This window comes from Abramis brama (genome assembly GCF_963993115.1).
Source record: "Abramis brama genome assembly, chromosome: 1".
NCBI classification, from domain to species: domain Eukaryota; kingdom Metazoa; phylum Chordata; class Actinopteri; order Cypriniformes; family Leuciscidae; genus Abramis; species Abramis brama.
The window spans coordinates 10,234,219-10,257,514 of NC_139963.1; the positions used below are offsets into that span (position 1 = coordinate 10,234,219).

Here is a 23,296-nt window from a genome sequence, read left to right on the forward strand (position 1 = left end):
TAAGTTGTTAAGCTAGTTTCTGAAGTTAGTTTCTACCTGTGGGGGAAAACATGTTTGTTGAATGTTTTGCACAGTAGAGGCAGTTAACTTCTGTATGTTAGTGAGTATGTTAGGGATGTTGTGTAGTGTATGTATGTATGTATTAGGGATGTATGCATGTATGTATGTATGGTCAGATCTGTTTCAGTCTGTTTTGCTCCCCCCTTTGCTTGATGGCTTAGCTTTGATGAGCTTGTTGCCTCTTTGCCTTGGAAAAGGGATCTTCTGTGATCTGCTGGGAGTCAAACCAGAAAGGCAGGAAGTTCTCTGGCAGACATTGGGAGGCAGTTTGGCATGGCTGGATGAAGCTGTGGTGCAAAACTTGGTCTCCGTTGTTGCATTCCTCCGATGATACCTTTTGGTTGTGACAGACTTTCTGACGTTCTGGGCTTACTGTTGTTTCTGTAGCACACATATGGTTCTTGAGTTTGGAGCTCGTTTGGTGGTTTCTTTATGAGTGATGGGTAGCCAGGATGGTGTTTTCTGGTACCTCTGGGTGTTTGTCAGTGGTTGACTGTGAGAGACCACTCTGTTCTGTGTTGTTGTAGAACAAGTGGTTGTCATCTTCATTATGAAGGTGCATCAGATGAATCAGTGGTCTTCCGTGTTCAGCCTGTTTTCTAAGAACACTTCCAGTCGCCTCATTAGTTGCTCCATATCTTCTGAGGGTAAACTGTCTTGTTCTTGGGCATACTCAGTGCTGTGCTTAACTGAGTTGTGCCGAGGTGGGTTTCCTGAGAAGCGTGGCTGGTCCCATGGCTTTTCCATGTGGTTGGTGTGGTATCTGTCATCAGCATGGGAATCACGTTCTCTGTGCTTCTTACGAAGAACTGTGGTGTTGTCATGCCACTGGTTGTCTTCCAGTGCAAGGCTTGTGTCTTGGCTGAAGGAGTTTGAAACTGTGGATGTTTTCAAACCTTTCTTTGAGGACATCTTCTGTTTGATGTGGGCCTTGTGCGTCAGGTCACGTAACTGTTGAATTGTCATTGTGTCTGCGCAGGCCTCGAGACCAAGATGATGACTTAATCCGGGGTGCAGGTTTCTCAGAAAGAGGTTTTTGAAGTTCACATCCTCTTCTTGTTCAGGTGAGTTATGTGCACCAAAGAAGGCTTGTCGAAAACGGTGGTAGTATGCTTGGGGAGTCTCGTGTCGACCTTGTTTGGTTTCCAAGGCGATTAACACACCGTGTTCTGACTCTGGGCCTATGAATTCTTTTATCAGTGTCTTACATAGCAGTTGGTAGTTTGACTTGACATGAGCAGGTTGTCGGTCTAGGAAGCTTCGTACCTCTGAACTGGATGTCGATCTGAGGAGGTAGAACCTGTCTCTGTCAGTCACATGAGGTCTCACCTCTAGGTGGAAGTTGATATCTCGGATGTAGGACTGGATGTCCGGGCATTCCGTGGAGTTCGGGTTGAACGGAGTGATATTCTTAACCAGCTTGTTGAGATCTTTAAAGGTCATCGCCGGTGCAGCTCTGGAGTCTGCCTGGATGAGCTCTCGTTGCTTGTTGGCAGTGAACGGTTCTGTGGTGAAGGCCTGTGACGTTCTGGGTTGCGGCCATTCACCTTTTCTGTTGTGTGGCAGTTCTTGGACGGAGGACTCTGTTCTGTTCAGCAGTGGTGATGCTGAGGGAGGTCTCTCCCTTCTTGGCTCTGGTTTCTGTTGGAAAATGTGCTGGAGTTCATCTCTGACCGCGTAGAGCTCGTCGTTGGCGTCATCTCGCTGTTGGGTCATACGATCAATGTCAGCACTGCACCTTTCCAGGTTGTCTTTCAGAGCATTAATTTTAGAGTTCTTGTCTTTAATGTCAGCTTTAGCTTTCTCTAGCTGATGTTCAGCAGCCTGGAGTTGGTTTACCAGGTGCATCTGGACAGTCTTTAATTCTTGTTTGTCATATTCAGTGACTGCAAGGGCTTCTTGGAGCCTGTCAACTTGCTTCTTTGTTTCTTGCTCCACAACATCGGGCATGAGTTTGTCTTGAGCTTTCGTTTTGAGCTGGTCTGTGCAGCGTTGAGTGTGCATCAGCTCTCTCAGGAACTCAGTGGTCTGACGCTTGAAGTCGTCCTGGACTTTCACTTCCAGCTTGTCCATGCGGCTCTGGGCACGTGTCAGCTCCTCCTGAAGGTGGGTGATGTGCTTGTCGCTTAGTGTCAGCTGGGCTGTGAAGGCATTGCTTAGGGAACAGATGATCTTGGTTAGTTCCACGTGGTTGTGGTTCTGATTCTGGCTTGAATCATGTGTCAGGAGTCTTCTCAGAATTATGATTATTATTAAAAATAATAACAGTTCAATTGTCTTTGGTGTGAGGCAGTTTGTAATGCCTCTGAGCATGGCGTCCACGTCAGTGGGGTTTGTTGTCCGCGACATGTTGGCACGCTGGGGTGAAGAGACTGACACAGATCTGTGTGGGGTGTAAGCCTATGTGGTTGAACAGCTAAGTGTCGTTTAAGTGACTGTACAACAAATAGTGAAGTGTTGTAATGTCTAAGTGTTGGTCTCAGTGTAGACAGGTAGGTTAGTGATGTGGAAACTTCGTCACTCAACTGAGTGAGGGAAAAAGAGAGAAAAAGGTTAAAACAAATCTCAATTGAAAGGATTTTTTTTTCAATGGGAGAAATATTTTTATAAATATTTTCTATCAATGAAAAGCTGGTTTAAACTTGTGATGTGTCACTGAGAAAAGGGGAAAAGAGAGAGAGGTTAAAACCAATTTCAATAAAACAAGAAAGAAAATTCTTAAGTAGGAGAAATATTATTTTTCTCGTAAATGCTTCCTATCGGTGAGAATCTATTTCCAGAAAGGTAAACAATATTATTGTTTATGTTTACAAGGAAAAATAATACAATAATAATGCGGATACCTTTTTCCGAGTTTTACAGGATTGACACCACACACCGTCAGTTGGACTGCTTACAGCTGGGATGCTATGAAGGCGACAGTTGCTCAACACTTGTCTCTGTTAATTTATCTTGGATAAGATGTTAAATTGTAAATTGTGTTTACAAAACAGAGAGAGTATGGAGAACAAGAGAGGGTTTGATTACAAATCAAATACCTATTAATTGTTTTCTTTGGAAAAATTATCTTTCTCTTTCTTTAGACTCGATTGATGGTTCTTCCAGGTTTGTTTCCTACAAATGTGAAGAAAGGGGATGGAATAAAGCAGGACAGAACAGGAAAGACGTGTAAAGAAGGAAGAGGAAGGAGTGAAAGGAGATTGGGTCCACAAATGGCTCTGAAGCCCTTGTGTCGAACTACGAGTGTAGAATTGATAGTTGCCAACAACTAAACATTCAAAAATAAAACTTTGTAAGAGAGGGTTATCTCTGATTTATTTGACACTTGTAGTGAGATACCAATGTCTCCTATTGAGGCTCAGGTGTGTTACTCCCAAGCTTTCAAAGTTCAAAAATGTATTCACCTGAAGTGATTAAATCTAAAAGAGAATTTTAGAAATTAGGAAAAATTATGAAATTAGATTTATTAAAAATAAATCGAGAAATCATTAGAAATTACCTGTTTAGGAAAATAGAATTTAAACCCTTTTTAAATCAAATTAAAATTTGACAATTAATAATCATAAACCAGTATTTTCTTTTCAAGTAAAATGCAGGTAAATGAAATTAATAATTGTGAACCGAAATTTCCTTTTCGCAGAAAAATATGGGTAAAGTATAATATGAGACAGGTCAAATAGGAAAGAAGAAAAGACCAACAGGTGTAAACATCAAGGTGTTTAAATGGTTAAATCCCTTTATCGTTGTTCAAACAGACACTGTATTTAACCACTGTCAATGACAACCGTAAATAATGCTTAAGGCTTTAGTATAGGTTAGGCCTCAATGTAAACAACTACCTAGCTTAGCTTTAGCTTAGCTTAGCTTAGCCACAAATGGGTTTGTTTCAGTTTGTTTACACTGTGGCCAGACGGGCTTTGCTGTGGGGTCCGAGTTCCCCCGGAAGCGTTGGTTAAGACTTCCGTGTCACGATTGTAACTATGGCGACAAAACAAACTCTAGTGGGCGAACTTGTGAATTGCAGCTCGTAAACAGTAATGCATGTTAAGTTACATGAAATTTCGGCACATTTCAAACAATGTTCAAAGAATATGCACGTCGATCATATTATATGAAATGTCGGCGCATTTCAAAAATACAAATAAAGGACACCACTCGTAGCTGTTTTTACGACGTGGGGCTTCACTCGGTTGTTTAAGAGTGATTAACTTTAAAGGACAGCTTTGTGCTGTAATAGATGGAACAAACGATCTCGGCGGATCGTCTCTGTGCAATGTTATCTGAGCACGCAAAAACAACAGGGTTTTTAACTGTTGGTTGAGTTTCAACGTCAAGCTTTACTTGAACACAACTTTAAATAATTCCTATTCAACTACACTCGGACATACGCAGTGTTTACACGAGAATTAATTGAACAGACACAGATAAGCTTATAGTTTATCACGGGGATTGCAGTGGAACACGCACAGACAACCTGAGAAATAAAGACTAATCTGTGAGAATATTCGTCCCAGTGGAACACGCACTGAGTGACGATCGATAAATAAGGACTAACGTTCAAGTTAGACGAGGGACACGCTCGTCCGTCCTTTACATGGTTATTTTAATTACTGCAGTTTTAATTTCATTCAGCTCTCTGACTGATACAAACACACATAACGTTATAGCTATTTGAAAGACTCTGGAACACGCAGATGTCTTAAGCTATAATTAAAGTATTTCAGAATCGAGGGACACGCTCAATTGTTACCTTGTCGTTGTGTGAGATCTTATATCTTGGGTTATTTTACTGCAGTTTAAAATAAGATAAAAATAGGCAGGCAGCCTAGACTAGAGTAACAGCTCTCTGTGTATTCACTCAGCAGACAGTCATTCAAACAGAGCGCGCGGCGCGCGCTGCATACGTCACACACAGACTCAGAGGTCCGGATCTCTCTCGAAAAGATAATTACTTCGTATATGCTTACAATTTTAGGTTAAACTTCCCGCATTCGTCTCCACCATAAATGTAGCGTTTATACGCCCACATATAAATATTATTAATTATTATTCATAACGAATTATGATCAATAATTAATAATTTAATTATTTTCAATTATTTACTGTAACAGAATCAATAATATGATAATTTATCAGTTCATCCAATGAACAGAAAGCATAAACAATTATTAACTCTAGGAAATATAATATCTTCCTGGCCAAGAAAGAATAACCCCCTAACAGTAAATTAAGAAATAGGGTAACAGCATAGGTAACTTTTGATCGAAGTTCAAGACAATAAAATTTGATAAGCACATACACAAGCAATCTCTTTTCAAATACAAACAATACTTTATTGATTATATACTAACACGTACAGCTAATGTCTAACACAAACACACACACACGCACACACACACACACACATTCATACGAGTTGCAGAAAGGAAGAGAGTGAGGAAAGAGTGGGTTTAAGAGTGAAAGGATGAAATCTCACGATTCCATAATGCACTTAGACATGACCTGAACGAACCATCAAACATTAATTTAACCCTTCTATCGTTTTAGGCAGGTTATTAAAGTTATATAAATACACCAGTTTAGCTTTCAGTCTGGAGGTTACTTGCTTGTCTTCTCGTTCCTTTTTGGGAATTCCCTTCGTTGCGTAACAGAGGGTTCCCCGGGTTCGTTCGTCGGCTGTGGTCTCCTTGTGCCTGGATAGATGGGGCGAGAACCAGTCACGTGTGGCTGGCGGTTGCTGATGGTTGAATGAGTCTTTGAAGTTGAAAGCGTGCGTTGCAGCCGCGAATCGTGGAACGAAACTTTGCAGCAAAACTTAACTTAAAACCGAGACTTTCAATCGGAAAATAAAGGAAGACTTAGAAAAGAAAAGAAGACTTAGACGAGAGTAGTAAGACGGCTTGAATGAAACTGTTTAACCCATGTTCTTCAGATCTTGATTTGGGTTATTTCTGCTCGTTTGTTACATGGTACTAGTCTGCCGGAACTTAGAGAGCTTAGAGCTTTGAGAGCAGCGAGAGAGCTTCGAGAGCAGCGAGAGAGAGATTAGTTTTGGGTCTAAGGTTTTAACTAAAAGTTTGTCCCCCCTCCTGAAGAGAGCGGACCAATTAGACACTGGCTTTGTCTCATCGTAAATCTGGAGTGTTGGTGTGTTCTCTAACTTTTAAGCAGAGAGGACAGAGGCCACAGTTTAGACATGATTTCTAATTAAAAGAAGATCAAAACATATTACACCGATATCATTCAAGCCATCTTGCTAGTTGTGTTCGTAAGATAGCATTGATATGAAACAGTACACACTGTCATTCACACACCTAATAATTATAACAATTACATGAATTATATGGGATTAAAGCATATCTTATTAGAATATGCATATAAGTGGTGGAAACACACAGGATTATGTAGTTGCGTGATTGTTTGATTGTAAGTCCATTGAGAATTGTTCTTAAATGATTTTATGTAGTTTATTGGTAAGAATCAGTTCTCTGGTTTGAAGAGACAGAACACTGTTTGTTCTGTTCAGAGGTCTTAAGGAGGAGGGGTCAGGAATGCTGTGGTGTCATTTCTGAACCAATTTGTCTTTTAAAAACCCCCTCATATTGACAAGTTCTTCCTTTAGCTGGGCTCATAAAGGTTCTTAGTTGGGGGGTTTTCGTTGGTTTGGTCATTAGAAGGGTCTTTTGCAGACTCTGTGGCGCCAGGATGGGTGACTTATGGCTCTGGACTGTGAGGACACTGTCTTTATCTTAACCAGTCCGTAGTTGGCCACAAAGCTAGCCATTGACCAGTTATTTAGTTAGTGTTGGGGGAGGCTCTTTTAAATAGCCAGAGTGATGAGGATCATTTGACGTTCTGAACAAATCTTCTGTTTTGTTCGGCAGGAAGTAGAGAGTTTGAATTAATTTTCTGGAAGAAAATTAGTCTGTGGTTGATTTCTTCTCATTGTCGTTACACAGGATTCTCTCTGCATCTGACGTGGAGTAGGCGAAGGTCTCAGCTCCTGTTGTGGTCAGTGCATTAATCTCTTGGAATGAGGACATATTTAAAGATTTTGCAAGGACGCGGGTGCTGGTGAAGGAGAAACTGTAGTGTCGCAGCGGCAAACACATAGTAGCAGTTAAAGTATTTAGTGTTGCTCGCCAGATGGCCACAGTAGAACGGTGACAGAAGAAAAGCAGCTTCTAGGTGAGTGAAGAAGGCGCTGTCCGCAGTATGCAAAGCTCGTTCTGGCTGTAAAAGGCTTGTTTCCACAGCGAAGGCTTCAGAGGAGACAGAGACATGAAGTGTTGCTGAAGGAGAAAAAAATCTGATATTTGGCGAAATCGGAGACTATTTATAGACATAGGCCCCGCCCATTCTGGTGGGCTATGACACGCTGATTGGGCCAAGCGTCAGAGGCGCTTCGCCATAGGGTGTGCAGTTGCCGCAGCACAGCCAATAGGCGAGCTAGACGCTCTGCTGTGTTCGCTGTGCAGCTGCACTGCGTTTTTAATATAGGCTTCAATATTTCTTGAGGAGAGGAGTTTCCCCACTGCGTATTAGCTACACAATACGAAGTGACTGTTCTCGAAAGGGAACGGTGTGTCCACACTACAGAGTCTTAAAGTTACTCTGAAGCATTGTTGAAATTACTGAGATAATTAAGTTATTGATTAAGTGATGATTGACCATTATTGAAGACACCTGATGATAAAGAGCAGAATCACTGAAGGAAAGGGAAACAACAAGAACAGAAAAAATAGAAACACAACAACTACAACTGACTTCCAGCCCTTAAACATTATTGCACTTATTACTGACCAGTTTGCCTTTATTTCTGTCATCTACAAAAGTTATTATTTGGAAATAACAGAGGTTTAGATGTTGATGCTTTATTGTTTTATTTGAACATACATTTTTATACATTTAGCAGTGTTTACTTTAGTTGAGCTCTTGACCCTTTATTTTTTATGCTAGTTTTTCTGTGGCTTCTTCAACTTTGTGGTTGTGAAGCACATTTGTTATATACCGTATATACTGTATACCGTAGAAAAAATGCATTCTGGGTGATATTTGTCGTTTTTGAGAAAGTAGCCTACAGGAATATACTGTGAATTAACAGCGCTCAAAGTCAACACTCAGAGGCTGTGTTCCAAATCACACCCTATACCCTCATTCACTATTCCCTACATTAGCTCACTAATATAGTCCACTTGACAGAGTAAATCATGTCAATGTTAATTCAATTAATTTTCGAAGTTAATTTAGACACTGAAGAACACCTGCTGTTAACAAGCAGAATCACTGAAGGAAAGAGGAACAAGAAGAACAGAAAAAAGCGAGGATTAAACAAATCCACAAACAGCATTAACAGCTTCACTTATTACTAACCAGATTGACTTTATTTCTGTCAGACGTCTATATAAGGTCTTATTAAAAGGTGACAGAGGTTTAGATGTAATTTTATTTTCATTTTATGTCACCATTATGGTGATCGTGTTTGCTTTAGTTTGGTTCTTGACCCTTGACTTTTGAACATTAGTTTTTCTTTAGCTGTAATAGCTGTCTTTAAAATACATTTGCTAAAAAAGCTGAATGAAAACAGGTTCATGATGAGTTTCATGAAAATCATGAAAGATCATGCTGCAATGCATGTTGGGTACCAGCATAATACAATAAAATCATCCATGACTCCCAGGATGCATTGCAGCATGAATAAATTATGCAGCCGAGTTGTCTGGTTATTATCTTTAATTTGTACTTTTTGCTTTTATTTTTGCTGTTGACTTTTAGTGGAGTATATTGTGATGTTCAGATTTGATGTTATATTTTTGTTGATTGTCACCATTGTTGAGATTCATTGGCTGATTCTTGATGTCTGTGTGTGTATAACTGTAGCTGTAGTTCAATTTTTTTTAGTGAATGATGAGTTTATAAAATGCTTCATAACTGATTGCACAGCACTGTTTGATCTTTTGCTGTAGTTTCACAGTGTAGTAATATACAATAAAGCTGAATTAAAACAACACATTTTTGATAAGGGATTAGACACAGACTGAGATCAGTGATCCAAACATTATGTGATGACATCATAATCAGCAACACCTGATCTCATTTTTGTTTACTTTGTTACTGCCACAACACTTATGTATTAAAAACACACAGTTAGAGCAGCTAAAGAAAAACTAATGTTAAAGTCAAGGGTCAAGAGCCCAACTAAATCAAACACTGATCACCATAATGGTAACATCAAATGAAACAAAACAACATCTAAATCTCTGTTAATTCTCAATAGGAATTTCTGTAGAAGTGTGAAAAAATAAATAAAGTCAGTCTGGTTAGTAATGAGTGAAGCTGGTAATGCTATTTTTTGGAGTTGTTTAATCCTCCTCTGCTGAGATCATGGGAGATTTAATGTCTTCTGTGTCTGAAGTCAGTTGTAGTTCTTGTGTTTCACTTTTTTTATCTTCTTGTTGTTCCTCTGTCCTTCGGTGATTCTGCTTGTTAACATCAGGTGTTCATCACCAACGCTCAATCATCAGTTAATTAATCACTGAATTATATCATTAACTTTAACACTGCTTCAGTGTTACTCCCGCACTCTGTAGTGTGGACACACAAGTGTTCATTTAAAACTGAAGATTTTGCAGTGGGATTAAAAGGGTTAAATGTTCAAAAAAAAAAAAAACAGAGTAAAGACAGTAACACACTATCAGGTGTCTGATAGTGAAGCCTCGTTTACTGAAATCACATGAGTCTGGCAGTTTGATACACGCTCCGAACAATTGATTCGGAACAAAGATTTGTAAAGGTTTTAGAGCTTCATGAAGAAGTGTTTTGAAATGGCCATCACTACAATTAACAGTAAATTCCTGGCAACAGGAATTTACTGTAAAAAAAAAAGAAAGAAAAAAAAGCCTGGTACAGTCTAACAGTGTAACCATCAAGAAATCTGCAGATGTTTTGCATTCTCAGAACCAACATTGAATATTTGGAGAACGTTCTTGTAACAAAACTCTGTTTTTTTTTTTCACAGGAGTTTTCTGTGGTGCGACCTTCTGTCTAATTGGCATCAGCATTTTGGAGACCATCTTTGTGAATTATCTGAAGATTAAAGGAGCTAAGAAGAGATCAGTGGAAACTACAGCTGCTATTAGTGGACAAGATTGTAAGAGTTGACACAACATCAGATTATGAGGAAGTTTTTCATGTATTTTATACTTTTATTTCACAAATTAAGGTTTATTAGTGAAATTCCATTTAAGAATTGTTTGCTTTATAGCTTTGGTACATATAAAAAGAAAACCTAATAAAATTAATCTTTGAGCAAATTAGACTCAGTGGAAAAAAAGAGAAAATATATACATGTTCCAGCATGCTTATGCCTCTAAAATTGGACTGGATGGATGGATGGATGGATGGATGGATGGATGGATGGATGGAAATAGCATTTGAAGTCTGCACATAGCAAATGTAAAACCAAATGTAAAAAAATATGCTTTATCACAAATTTGAACAAGCCACCCCAAAACCACATGTGAAATTCATTTGTTTTTCTATAATAGTGTATCAGCAAAGATTCCCCATCAAAAAATCGTATGTGAGATTATGCAGACAAAACATTTATACAGAGCTATGCTTTTTCTCTTCTCACAGATAGTGTAATAGACCTGCAGAATCCTCCAGACTCAGTTAGAGATCAGAATGAAGAGCAGTCTTGTACTCCCGACAAGATCCTCACTGGGTGTCGACAGAAGACACCTCTGTCCTGGACCAGAGTGGCAAGAATCATAGATGTGACCTTCTTGGTTCTTTACATGATCACTATTATTGTGTTTATCTCTGTGCTTGGGATGCTTGTGCATCAATCAAAATACTTAAAATAATTAATTTGTCTGAGTAGGGTAAACTTAAATTTAAAAGTTAAATAAATTAGTTCAATCAAATGAACTTTTATGAGTATTTAGAATTTTATTTTTCATTTGAGTTCACAGAACTCAAATTAAAGGTGCTCTAAGCGATACCAGGAGATGTAACTGCTTGTTGACATTCGAATTGTTGTCAAACAAAACGGAGGCTAGCTAGACCCTCCCTCCTCCTCATCCCGTCTCCTCCCTCCTCCCCTCCCTTCCGGCAAACAGGAAAGTCAAAGTAGTCACTACAAAGTTAAGTTTTACTGATACTTCATTCAATGTGTAATGTCACCAAGTTAGATAAATGCTTTTATATATTGCAGAACAGAATGCAGAAAAAGAGAAACATTATCTTAAAATCGTTTCGCCACCTGAGGTTATAACTATAGCTCCCATACAAGGACGCAATAATAGCAAGATAACGTTAGCTTCGCGTTTCCCAGTGAGCATAAACAATGACGGCGTCGTAAACAAATTTTTTTTTTTTTGTTTTTGTCAAAGTTGTCAATAGCCTATAAATGAACATTCAAATTCATAACAAACAGTGGATGAAAACATCATTCACACAAATTGTCGCCCTACTGTGAATTTACAATATGATTGATCGCTAATGTTAGCTGCTAGAAACATATGTTGTATTCACCAAAGTTAACGCTGACTGCATAGTTCTAGCTAATTACATCCTTGTGTTGGTTTGGCGAACATGAACGTCAGTTTAGAAATAAAAATGGATTTACCTGTTCTGCAAAAACAGAGCAACTGAATGTCGGATTGGAAGCCCTTCTGCCGGCGGAGTTCCCGCCACCTTTCGAAGGTTTTTCCAATGTAAATTCGGTACTTCGCGCGTTCCTTGTCCTTGTCCCTCTTCTTTGCAATTTGTTCATCGGAACGTCGTCTCTTTGGTCGTGTGTCGGCCATAATCATAGACTGTAAAAAAATAGGCCATAATTCAAACTTCCCTCTTCATGCTTCTCTCTCCTCCACACCCCCTTCATGTGCACGCGCCCTAACCCCCTCAAACCCCCTCAAACCCCACCCTCAAATTCTTCTTGTCGGTTATTGGCTGGAATACTGTTTGTTGTGTTTCGTGGTGCGGGTTAGCCCAGTTTGTTTTTGTTGCCGTTTGTGGAGCCTGTGGTGTCCAGAGAGACCGCGTTTTTTCACAGTGTGTTCAGGGGACAGGCAGCTAGCGGATAGTGAGGAGATGTTTGCTGTATGTGACAAAAAATGTTTTGGCCTAAAAAACACGTGGCATCGCTTAGAGCACCTTTAAGTAATCTGAATTGTTTAATTTAATTCAGAAAAACTTAAATGTAATTAAAACTGTGGTGGGATTATAAAATGTGCTATAAGTGTTATATAATGTTTTTAATGTTTTGCTAATTTACTATAATTTCTGTTATGTTGGAATTTTTAGGGGGGTTACCATTATGGTGAAGAGTGGAGCATGAGCTTGGTTTGAGAACAAGTACATATATGTATGTGACCCATGCTGACTAAATATACATGAATATGAAAAAAAAAGAGTTCTTGTTATTTTTACATTCTCCATTAAAAAGAAATCCTCTTCAAACTAGTGATGGGCAAATGAAGCTTTGGTGAAGCACTGAACCACATAGAAGAGTTGTTTTGAAAATGGGTTCATTACTCGAAGCTTCAGTAACTGCGACCTCGCCTGGTGAAGTGCCAAGGCTGCATCTAAATTATCCCGGCTACAGGAGGCTGAAATAAATCTAGTGCTAATATAGTTCAAATTAAATTGCAGTAAATGGTTTGAAGCACGTATCAAAGCTTCAGTGTCAGACTGCCATCACTACTTCAAAAAAAAAAAGAAAAAAAAAAAAAGATTGATCTACACCTAATTGAAGTAAATTTTGAGATCTAGTTAGTTTCCTGAATGTTCCAAAACATAAATCACTTTTTAACCAAACCTTAAAACATATGCTGATAATAACAAAACATTTGGCACACACCAAGTAAAAAACATGTTTAAAGGGGAAATATGTGTTCAACTTTATTGAAAATATTTATATAAAGAATATTCAACATTATTAATTGTTTATGATTTATGATTCAACATTGTTAATGATTTTTCTACTAAGCAGTCAGTTTGAGAAGCATGTCATTGGTTAAAGGGATAGTTCACCCAAAAATGAAAATTAGCCCATGATTTACTCACCCTCAAGTCTTCCTAGGTGTATACTGTATGACATTCTTCTTTCAGACGAATACAGTCAGAGTTATATAAAAAACTGCCCTGGCTCTTCCAAGCTTTATAATGGCAGTGAATGGATATACTTTTTGGAAGTTCATCAAAGTGCATCCATCCAAGATAGAAGTGCTTGAAACGGCTCTGGCGAGTTAATAAAGGCCTTCTGAAGTGAAGCGAAGCATTCGTTTAAGAAACATATCCATATTTAAAACTTTATCGCCTAAAATAACTAGCTTCCGGCAGACAGCCGTACGCAAGTCAACTTATGCCAAAAGAGTAACACTTGACGATGTATGACGTAGGATGTAGGATGTAGGAGTAGCGTAAGCTTTGATGCCTCTCGCAGTTCAATCAAACAGGGCTGGGCAACCGCGTTCATCATTACGTTGTGCAAGTTCAAGGGTTCGTTTTTCGCTGTAAATCGATGCGTATGGACGTCAGCAAACACTGATCACCATAATGGTGATGTGAAACGAAACATTCCATAAAACATTATCATCTAAACTTATGTTTATTCTCAATAAGACTTTAGTAAATGTATGACAGAAATAAAGTCAAACTGATTAGTAATAAGTGCAATAATGTGTAATGGCTGGAAGTCAGTTGTTGTTCTTGTGTTTCTCTTTCCTTCACTGATTGTTCACTGATTGTGACAGTGATAATATTCTCCCACCGGTTAATCGACTTGTGACAACACCGGTAATATCGGTTTCACCGGGGGGGTTGGGGGGGATGTAATTTTTTTACATCGCTTTTAAAAAGCTGGTGCTTAAATTAGCATCAATTCATCCTTGGCAGGGAGTTCGATTGACATGCCATCTGAGTCTGACCAATCAAAATCCACCATTTTTTTCCGACAAAGCAGTCAGGAGAGTTAGTAGATTAACGTCGGTGGATTTGAACTTGGCTTTAACTGAGGCAATCTGTCACGAGACATTAAAGAGCCACAAAACGGTAGGCCTATTTATCGTTTAATTTTCTTTGACTGACCAAATTAATGACACTTTAAGACCAGTTGCTGCTGACAGAGACGCGTCCCATTTTCTCACAAATCTCTACATTCATTTAAGACTTTATTTAAAGGAGAACTCGGTAACTCTAGCGAACTCTAGTCACTTCTTTGCTGATTTTCCCTTTTGTTGTCGCATGTTTTCCCCACGAGCTCCCCCTACAGCTGTGGTGGGGCGTATATTTCACAACACAGTCGTAAAAAACTCACTTGCGGCGGCCTCCTCCCCCTCTCTACCGCTGCTCATGTGCGTTTGTTATGATCGGAGCAAGCCAGCTGTATCGTGTGGAGCTATGTCTACCGAGGTGGGTAATCTGGTAATACATCATACATGTGTGTGTGTTTATGTCGAATTGCCGTAAAGCAATTCGTGTTTCGCGCTCGTTCTCGTTCTAGTTCTCGCTTCTCACGAGACTTCCAATTTCTATCTTGCCGGGACGGTAGTCCCCAAGTTGCAAGGTTGGTTTTCCGCCTGGGAACGCTGGGGGGAGCGGGGAAAGTCACCAATATCACCAGAACAGGTTGTTTAACCATCCAAATGATTTCTAGACAGTTTTATTAAGTTAAAAAAGTTACCAAGTTCTCCTTTAAATAATTTAAGACTGCTCTTATGAGGACACACGATAAAATGGACATTTTGGCATAATTTGTGTGTGTGTTAAGGCTTGTTCAAGCCTGAAAGAGAACTCGATACTGACACGCGTCTTTTCTGTGGGTCGTGTGTGTGTGTAATAGGCAGGACTTACAGCGCGGTCTCTTTAGTCTTGTTGCGCTTGAATGGTTTAAAAGCATCACATTATTAAGAGCGTGATCTTCCATGCTAGTCAACAGGTGACAGAAAAAAACGGATACTGCGTAATTGCGTTAAATATTTTTACCGCTTTAAACTTTTTTTTTTTTTTTTTGGTGCAGCGGTGGGCAAGTGATGAAACCGGTGTTGCGACTGAACAACACTGTGTAACATCGGTAACACCAACTATCGTAGCAAGCCTAATGGAAATTGATAAGATCAATGCCACTGACGATTCCGCTTATCGATCCGATTCTTTAACGATTCTCTTATCGATTCCTGATAGCACTGTGTGGAAAAAAGTATTCATATCAAAAAATCAAGTGGTTTTATTTGTTTTAAAGCTTACACTTGAGTAAGCAAACTGTACTTTTTATGTAATCTATGTAATAAATGGAACCTTATTGTAAAGTGTTACCGATTAGTGTTACACCGATTCAGACGTCTCGTGAATTCAGTGTTGGAAAGATCAGTTGTTTTTAACCATTCATTAAAATGAATTGGTTCAAAGGAATCATTAGTTCGCGAATTGGACGTGTCATACTCGTTGTGTGATTATCCCAGCAGTTAGGACATGGACATCCCACAGGGTTTGTGTCAACACAGAAAACGTACTCGGTTACTTACGTAACCTTGGTTCCCTTGGCTTAGAGACTGCATTGCAAACGCTATGGGGAAAACTCCTTTTCTCGAGAATATACACAGCAAAATCCGCAGTGTTAAATTAACACTCACAGTGTTTATATGAGTCCACACTCAGAGTGTTATAAGTAACACTGAAGCAGTGTTAAAGTTAATGGGATAATTAAGTGATTAATTGAGTGATGATTGAGCATTATTGAAGACACCTGATGTTAACAAGCAGAATCACTGAAGGAGAAAAACATAATTTTATGTTACCATTATGGTGAGCAGTGTTTGCTTTAGTTGGACTGTCGACCCTGAAATCATTAACTTTAGATATTAGTTTGGCTGCTGTACTTCAGTTATAACAACCAGATGAACAAAGCGATAAGGTGATTTGATGGTGTTGGTTGTGTTTTAATATAATAATTATTTCACAATCATTTGACCTGAATCACTAAACTCATATAGAGCCCAATTTCTGAATTAGATATACTGTATTAATTATAGCAGCATTGTCCTTGAAAATCATAATATTTTAAACTTTTACAATGTAATCCAAATAATTTCCTAAAAGTTGTTCACATAGATTTTTTTTTATTATTATTATTTTTTTAGACACAGACATCAAGAATCAGTCTGTGAATCTCAACAATGGTGACAATAATAAAGCATGTTGCAGTGCATTCTGGGTACCACCAATCAAAACTCATTCATGGCTCCCATCATGCATTGCTGCATGAATAAATAATGAGCGTATGTTCAGAGTTTATCTGTTTGTCACCATTGTTGAGATTCATACGCTAATTCTTGATGTCTGTGTGTGCCTGAAAAGAACACTTTTTAAGATTTTTTTTTTTTTCGTTATTCATTTGATCATTTGGTTTTCATTGAAAAGGCTAAAAATGGCATGCTCGACAAGGACAGTGCTGCTATAATCCATTAGGTAAACTTAACTCAGAAATTATACTCTCAATGAGTTCAGTGATTCAGGCCAACTAATGATTATGTTAAAACACAACCAACACCATCAGATCACATTTGCTCTTTGTTCATCTGGCTGTTATAACCGTATTACAGCAGCCAAACAAAATCTAAAGTTAAAGAAGTAAGGGTCAAGAGTTCAACTAAACTAAACACCCATCACCATAATGGTGACCATTTTAAAAATTAATTTTCTCCTTCAGTGATTCTGCTTATTAACATCATATGTCTTCAATAATGCTCAACCATCACTCAATTAATCAATTAATCACTTAATTATCTCATTAACTTTAACACTGCTTCAGTGTTAATTATAACACTCTTGAGTGTGGACTCATATAAACTGAGCAGTGTTAATTTAACACTGGGGATTTTGCTGTGTGGAAGTGTTCGAAAGTAGACAAGCTCAAAGCGTTTTAGACCCTGTTTACTCCTGTATTTAGAGTCGTCCACTTGTGATCCGATCGACTAAAACGCATCTTAATACCAGGTGTAAACAGGGCCTCAGTGGTTCTGGTGTTTGTACACAGCAAAAACTCCAGTGTTAAATTAACACTCCTGGGAGTGTATATGAGTCCACACTCAAGAGTGTAAAGTGTTAAAATATGAGTGTTAAATTAACACTCAAGAGTGTTAAAGTTAATGAGATAATTAAGTGATTAATTGAGTGATGATTGAGCATTATTGAAGACACCTGATGTTAACAAGCAGAATCACTGAAGGAGAAAATCTCAAATTGTAAGTTACCATTATGGCGATTTGTGTTTGCTTTAGTTGGGCTCTTGACCCTTATATGTTCACTTTAAATTTTGTTTGGCTGTTGTAACTGAGTTATAACTGCCAGATGAACAAAGAAAAAAAGTGATTTGTGAAAGGATTCCTGTTCTCTCCTCGCTTCAGGCAGCGAGGATTGGGCGAGCTCTGAGGACCTCGCGCCTCCTGCCCGAAAGCCCTCAGTGAGAGCCAACATTGAGACGGAGCTCATGCGAGTACTCGCCGCCGGTGGAACAGGCTATAGCGACCCATCTGTGCCTGCCCTCTGCTGGACGGCGGACTAAACCGGTGTTGCCTTCAAAAGCCTGCCGCATGACGTCGACGCTGCTCGCGCGAATATTCTCCGCCGCTGGGCAAGCCGCGTCAGCGCTACACACCATGGCTACATTACAGATTTTCCAGGGTGATCTCCTCCGTAAATGGGACGAGGTTGGACCTGATGCTGTCTGTATTGCGGATTTGAGGAGTGCTTCGGACCTCACGCTCTGAGCCACCAAAGCTGCCGCACAAGCCATGGGACGCTGTATGGCTTCCGACACTGTCGCTGAGAGGCACTTATGGCTGACGCTCACGGAGATGGCCGATTCCGAGCGCATCGCGTTTCTCGACGCCCCGCTGTCTTCCGCTGGCCTCTTTGGTTCTTCTCTCTCCGAGTTCGTGGAGAGATTTACCGAAGCCCAGAAAGCGTCTCAAGCCTTCAAGCACTTCCTACCGAAGCGCTCTGGTTCCGCGGCGGGTCAAGACAAACGGACCCCGCGAACCTCACAGCCTCAGCCCCCGCCTTCGGCCTCCTCTTCGCAGCAGCCTCAACAGCGCAGCTCGAGACCCCGCTCTCGATCGAGCGCCCGGCGCCCCGCGCGCGCCGCGACCGAGGATTGTGGTGAAACCAGAGGCCCCGAAGGAGTCCTAGCCCGCCTAGGAAAGCGCAGGTGTGTGAGTCCCATTGCGGCCGGCCTCCCACCCAAGCGCCTCGCTGTCTCAGCCCCAAGCTTCGCGGCTGTCCCAGCGTTCTCTGCAAAGCGCAAGCCTGTACAAGTGCCCGCTTGCCTGCACTCAAAAGCCGTTTTTACGGCTACCCAGATATGTCTCGAAAAGAGTGTGATTTCTGGTGTCCCGGCCACGGCCGATGGTGCTATAAATGTAGTGTCGATGCCCACTCCTCCGTGCCCATCCATACACATAAGCACAGCCCTGCACTCAGGGCTCGCGCAAATAAAATCGACTCAGGTCGATTGCGCCCCCCACATAGTAAAAGTGCCCACTACTCAGTGCCCACGAACACTATGTCTATCAGATCACAGGCTCTCTGTAAAAACGAGACCTGTGAGCGCGCGCGCTGCTTACACAAGCAGCGCGCCCCAAGCAGTAAATGTGCCCGCTCCCAGCCCACATCTACTCGCACACATGAGTCCCACGGGGCTCGCGCAGCCCTCCCTCACTCAGTCAAACACTGTTGTAAGGTCGAGGGCGAGCGCTCCGCCCGCTGTATTAAGCGCGCCCCCCGCCTCAAATGCCGCAGGCATAACGCCTATGTTTGTGAGCCCCGTAGCACCTCTGTCGCACGGCGAACAGAGCGCGCTCTGTATCCGGCCCTTAGCCAACCATGCAGATGCATGGGCAGCGCTTCCAGGGGTTTCGGACTGGGTCTTAGGCATTATAAAGAGAGGCTTCTCGCTACAGTTTTATCGACGCCCTCCGCGCTTCACAGCGCGCGTCGAAACTTCGGTACCGCTGAATGTAGCACACCTACTTCGCGCCGAAATATCAAAACTGATAAGCAAAGGGGCGATAGAGCTTGTTCCCCAAGTTCAAAGCGAACAGGGGATATACAGCAGATACTTTCTAGTCCCCAAAAAGGACGGTGGTATCAGACCCATTCTGGATCTAAGACGACTGGACAGAGTATTAGTGAAACGCCGTTTCAAAATGCTCACAACCAGCAAAATTCTCGCGCATGTTCGCCGAGAAGACTGGTTCATGTCGATAGATCTGAAGGACGCGTATTTTCAAATACAGATAGCGTCACATCACAGGCGATTCTTGAGATTCGCCTTCGAGGGTCAGACATACCAGTATACAGTCCTGCCTTTCGGCTTGTCCCTGGCACCTCGTACTTTTACGAAATGCATGGACGCAGCGCTCGCTCCTCTCAGACTCAGAGGCATGCGAGTGCTGAACTATTTGGACGACTGGTTGATCCTAGCCCAATCACGATCTCAGCTCATAGAGCACAGAGCCATTTTACTCGATCACCTCGAGAATCTTGGTATCACGGTCAATTGGGCGAAGAGTTCACTGAACCCCAGCCAAACGATTCCGTTTCTGGGTATAGTTCTGGACTCACAGTCTATGACAGCGCGACTGTCGCCACAGCGCGTGCTGAACATTCAGCGCACGGCGATGTCTTTCCGCCGCGGCGCTTTCACCCCGCTCAGAAAATTTCAAAGGATGCTGGGTCTCATGGCCTCAGCATCGTCAGTTCTCCGGCTGGGCTTGCTCCGCATGCGCCCGCTGCAGTTCTGGTTGAAAGCGCGGGTTCCGCGCAGAGCGTGGGTGTCCGGTCATTTACGCCTCAAGGTCGATCAGGACTGTGTCACAGCCCTGGTACCTTGGATGGCGAACGACTGGTACCAATCAGGTGTAAGCCTGGGGACTTCCTCGAGGGTAAGGATGGTGTCTACGGACGCATCCACCTCGGGATGGGGAGCGCTGCTCGAGGGCAGACCGTTCTTCGGCCTATGGTCGGAACGGGAAAAGCTCCAACACATAAACTGCCTAGAAATGCTGGCAGTGCACAACGCGCTGACGCGTTTTTGTCCCCACATCAAGGACCAACACGTCATAGTCCGTTCGGACAACATGGCAGTGGTGTCCTACATAAATCGCCAGGGCGGTCTGAATTCCAAACCCCTGTACAGGCTGGCGAAACGCCTCCTGCTATGGGCTCAGCACAACCTACGCTCGCTGAGAGCAGTACATGTGCCCGGGCTGCTGAATGTGGGCCCGGACAGACTGTCCAGGAACAACGTTCCTACGGGCGAATGGTCTCTACACCCACAAACATTCCGGCTGTTGTGGGAGAGATTCGGCAAAGCGGAGGTGGACCTATTCGCGTCCCGCGAAAACGCTCACTGCCCCGCATTCTTTTCAAAGACCGACAGCGCGCTGTCCCAAAGGTGGCCGCGCTGCCCGCTATACGCTTTTCCCCCCCGTCTCCCTCCTGCCTCAGGTGTTGGAACGGGTCAGGAAAACGAAATGCCCAGTGCTGCTTGTAGCACCGTTCTGGAAGAACCAGGCATGGTTCCCAGTTCTGATGCAGTTAGCAGACATCGCTCCATGGCCAGTGCCGTTGAGGAGAGATCTCCTCTCGCAGGCCAGGGGCTCGATCTGGCACCCACACCCGGAACTATGGTCCCTTCATGTGTGGGCGCTCAACGGATACCCGTTGGTCTCGCAGAGGGAGTCATGAATACCATCACGGAGGCTAGAGCGCCGTCGACCAGGCGACTCTACGCTTCAAAGTGGTCGGTTTTCTCCGGCTGGTGTACAGCTCGGAGCCTTTCAATCAGCCTCAAACATTTGTCTTTCAAAACAATGTTTTTGATGGCTCTCGCTTCAGTGAAGCGCATAGGCGATCTGCACGCGCTCTCCGTGAGCCCGACGTGCTTGGAGTTTGGTCCTAATGACTCTAAAGTCATACTCAAACCTAAGCACGGCTATGTGCCGAAATCCCTCAACACGCCTTTTCGGGCTCAGGTCATTTCCCTGGCTGCCCTGCCGGCGTCGAGTGAGGAAGGGGACTCGAGTTTTCTTTGCCCTGTTAGGGCTTTAAGAACTTATATGTCCCGCTCTGCTGCCTTTAGACAGACAGAGCAGCTCTTTGTCTCGTTCAGCGGACGTTCCAAAGGAACGGCTGTTTCGAAACAAAGTCTATCCAGATGGATAGTTGACGCCATAGCGCTGGCTTATACTGCCAAGGGCATTCAATGCCCGTTGGGAGTCAGAGCGCACTCTACGAGAGGCGTTGCCTCCTCGTGGGCTTGGTCCAGCGGGATTTCCTTACAAGATATATGTACGGCGGCAGGCTGGGCCTCTCCGTCTACATTTATCAGGTTTTATAACCTAGAGGTTCCCGCCTTACAGGCTAAGCTTTTGTCGGTGTAATACTATACCGACCATACTGGGCTGAACTGTGTAAGACCCACGTTTTCCCACATTAGTGCAGGCTCCCTACCCTGGCTATGTGATGTCATATTCGCGTCTGTGGACATATCTATATAAGGACGGAGGAAACCCCTCCTGTCCTGTAGACTCTCCCTGTGAGGTCAAGTCTATCTGGTGATTATGCACTGTATGCCTGATATAGCTTCCGGTGATCAGTGTTTTTATCCCAGCACGCACGGCGTTTTGCAAGGGGTTCCCGTAGCGTTTTGATAAATGCAGTACGAGAGAACTCTCGTAAGAGAACGTACTCGGTTACTAACGTAACCTCGGTTCTCTCTAGAAGAGGGAACGAGTACTGCGTTCCCTTGCCGTGCGTTTGGTTCACTCTGGTTCGCTTCGGCGATCAAAATCAAGTGAGTCAGCCTTCTCGAGCTCCTTTTATAGAGGTAAGCCACGCCCGTCTCGGCGGGAAGTGGCGAGGAGGGCGCGAAGCGCCCTCATTGGTCTGATGTTGCATCAGCCTGCGCTCGATAGGCTTATGCAGTTGCCGCAGAGCAGCCAATGAGCAGACAAGCCGTCTTGCTTCAGCTGTCTGCTGCTGCCGCAATGCGTTTTACATATATGAAAAATTAAAGGATAATTTTTGCTTCAGTGTTTCGTGAAAAGAAACTTTTCCCGTAGCGTTTTGATAAACGCAGTACTCGTTCCCTCTTCTAGAGAGAACCGAGGTTACGTTAGTAACCGAGTACGTTTTTTAACACATCTCTTTTTAGAGTGTAGCGATAACGGCACAGAGACACGATATCGGTATAATCACTTTCAGAACGATTTTATCCAGATGATGAATGACAAAATCACTGACAGCCAATCAGAATCCATCCTGCTGTAACGAGTTTGAGCATTTAAAGTGACATAAAAACACGTGCTTAATAATACGGTCCGCTGGTGTGAACGCTAATATAGTTATCTTTATAGTTATCTTTACAGTTGTAAGAATTGAGAAATCACAAAATGCCGGACAGTCTGTTTCAAGAGCGACCAGACCCTGAGAGGACAAAAGGACCTCTCTGGAAATTACCATTTGAACTAGCCCTCGTGCACCATCAAGACGAAAGTCTCACCTCCGAGTCATCCTATTCTACATCTCTTTCCTTCTCCCCTCACCCCCTCTCTCTCATGCTCAGATGATCACCTGAATTCACCCAAGAAAATGTATAATGTGAATGATTACCACAGAGTATTTTTCATGTTTGGTATCATTTAAAATGTCACAGTGCGACTGGTACAAATGTCTCATTTCCAAATAAGTAAAACAAAAGGTTTTTAAGAGACACACAGGGAGGGGTTGGCCTCTAATCTAGACAAATGGTCTCCCTACACCCAAAGGTGTAACCTCTAAATGCAAATTTCTTTTGTTAGTACATATTTCCATGTGAAAGAGGTTTGTATATATAATGGAATGCAGCCGGTGATTCTGGGCCTTTTCTGTAACTCAGATTTGCCCGTGAGGCTGGGAGTGAGATCTCTCAGCCTCATGTATTTCTTAATGTTGGGTTGCATCTCTTTTCTTTATTCCAGAGAATTTGATGTTTTGTATCTATTATCTTTGAACTGATTATGAAATTGGCATGATACATTTACCTGACATAATAAATTGTTACATTTGATTTTTCTAACCGACTTTGGCATTATTTTCATTGAAGAGTTAAAAGGAATAGTCAAACATTCGCTCATAATTAATTATCCACAGATATCATTAAAACCTTTTCATTTATGGAGTCAGA

The 23,296-nt window shown here is 42.1% G+C and overlaps 1 protein-coding gene across 1 annotated transcript in view; it reads left to right on the forward strand.

The window, feature by feature from the left end:
• Window positions 1-12,769, forward strand: part of LOC311083805 (5-hydroxytryptamine receptor 3A-like) — a 67,356-nt gene extending 54,587 nt beyond the window's left edge. The window contains exons 8-9 of the mRNA XM_084115548.1: window positions 10,079-10,210; window positions 10,699-12,769. Coding sequence (XP_083971674.1) covers window positions 10,079-10,210; window positions 10,699-10,928 — 362 coding nt within the window. The 3' untranslated portion in view covers window positions 10,929-12,769. The remainder of the gene's footprint in view (window positions 1-10,078; window positions 10,211-10,698) is intronic.
• The last annotated feature ends 10,527 nt before the right edge of the window (window positions 12,770-23,296 follow it).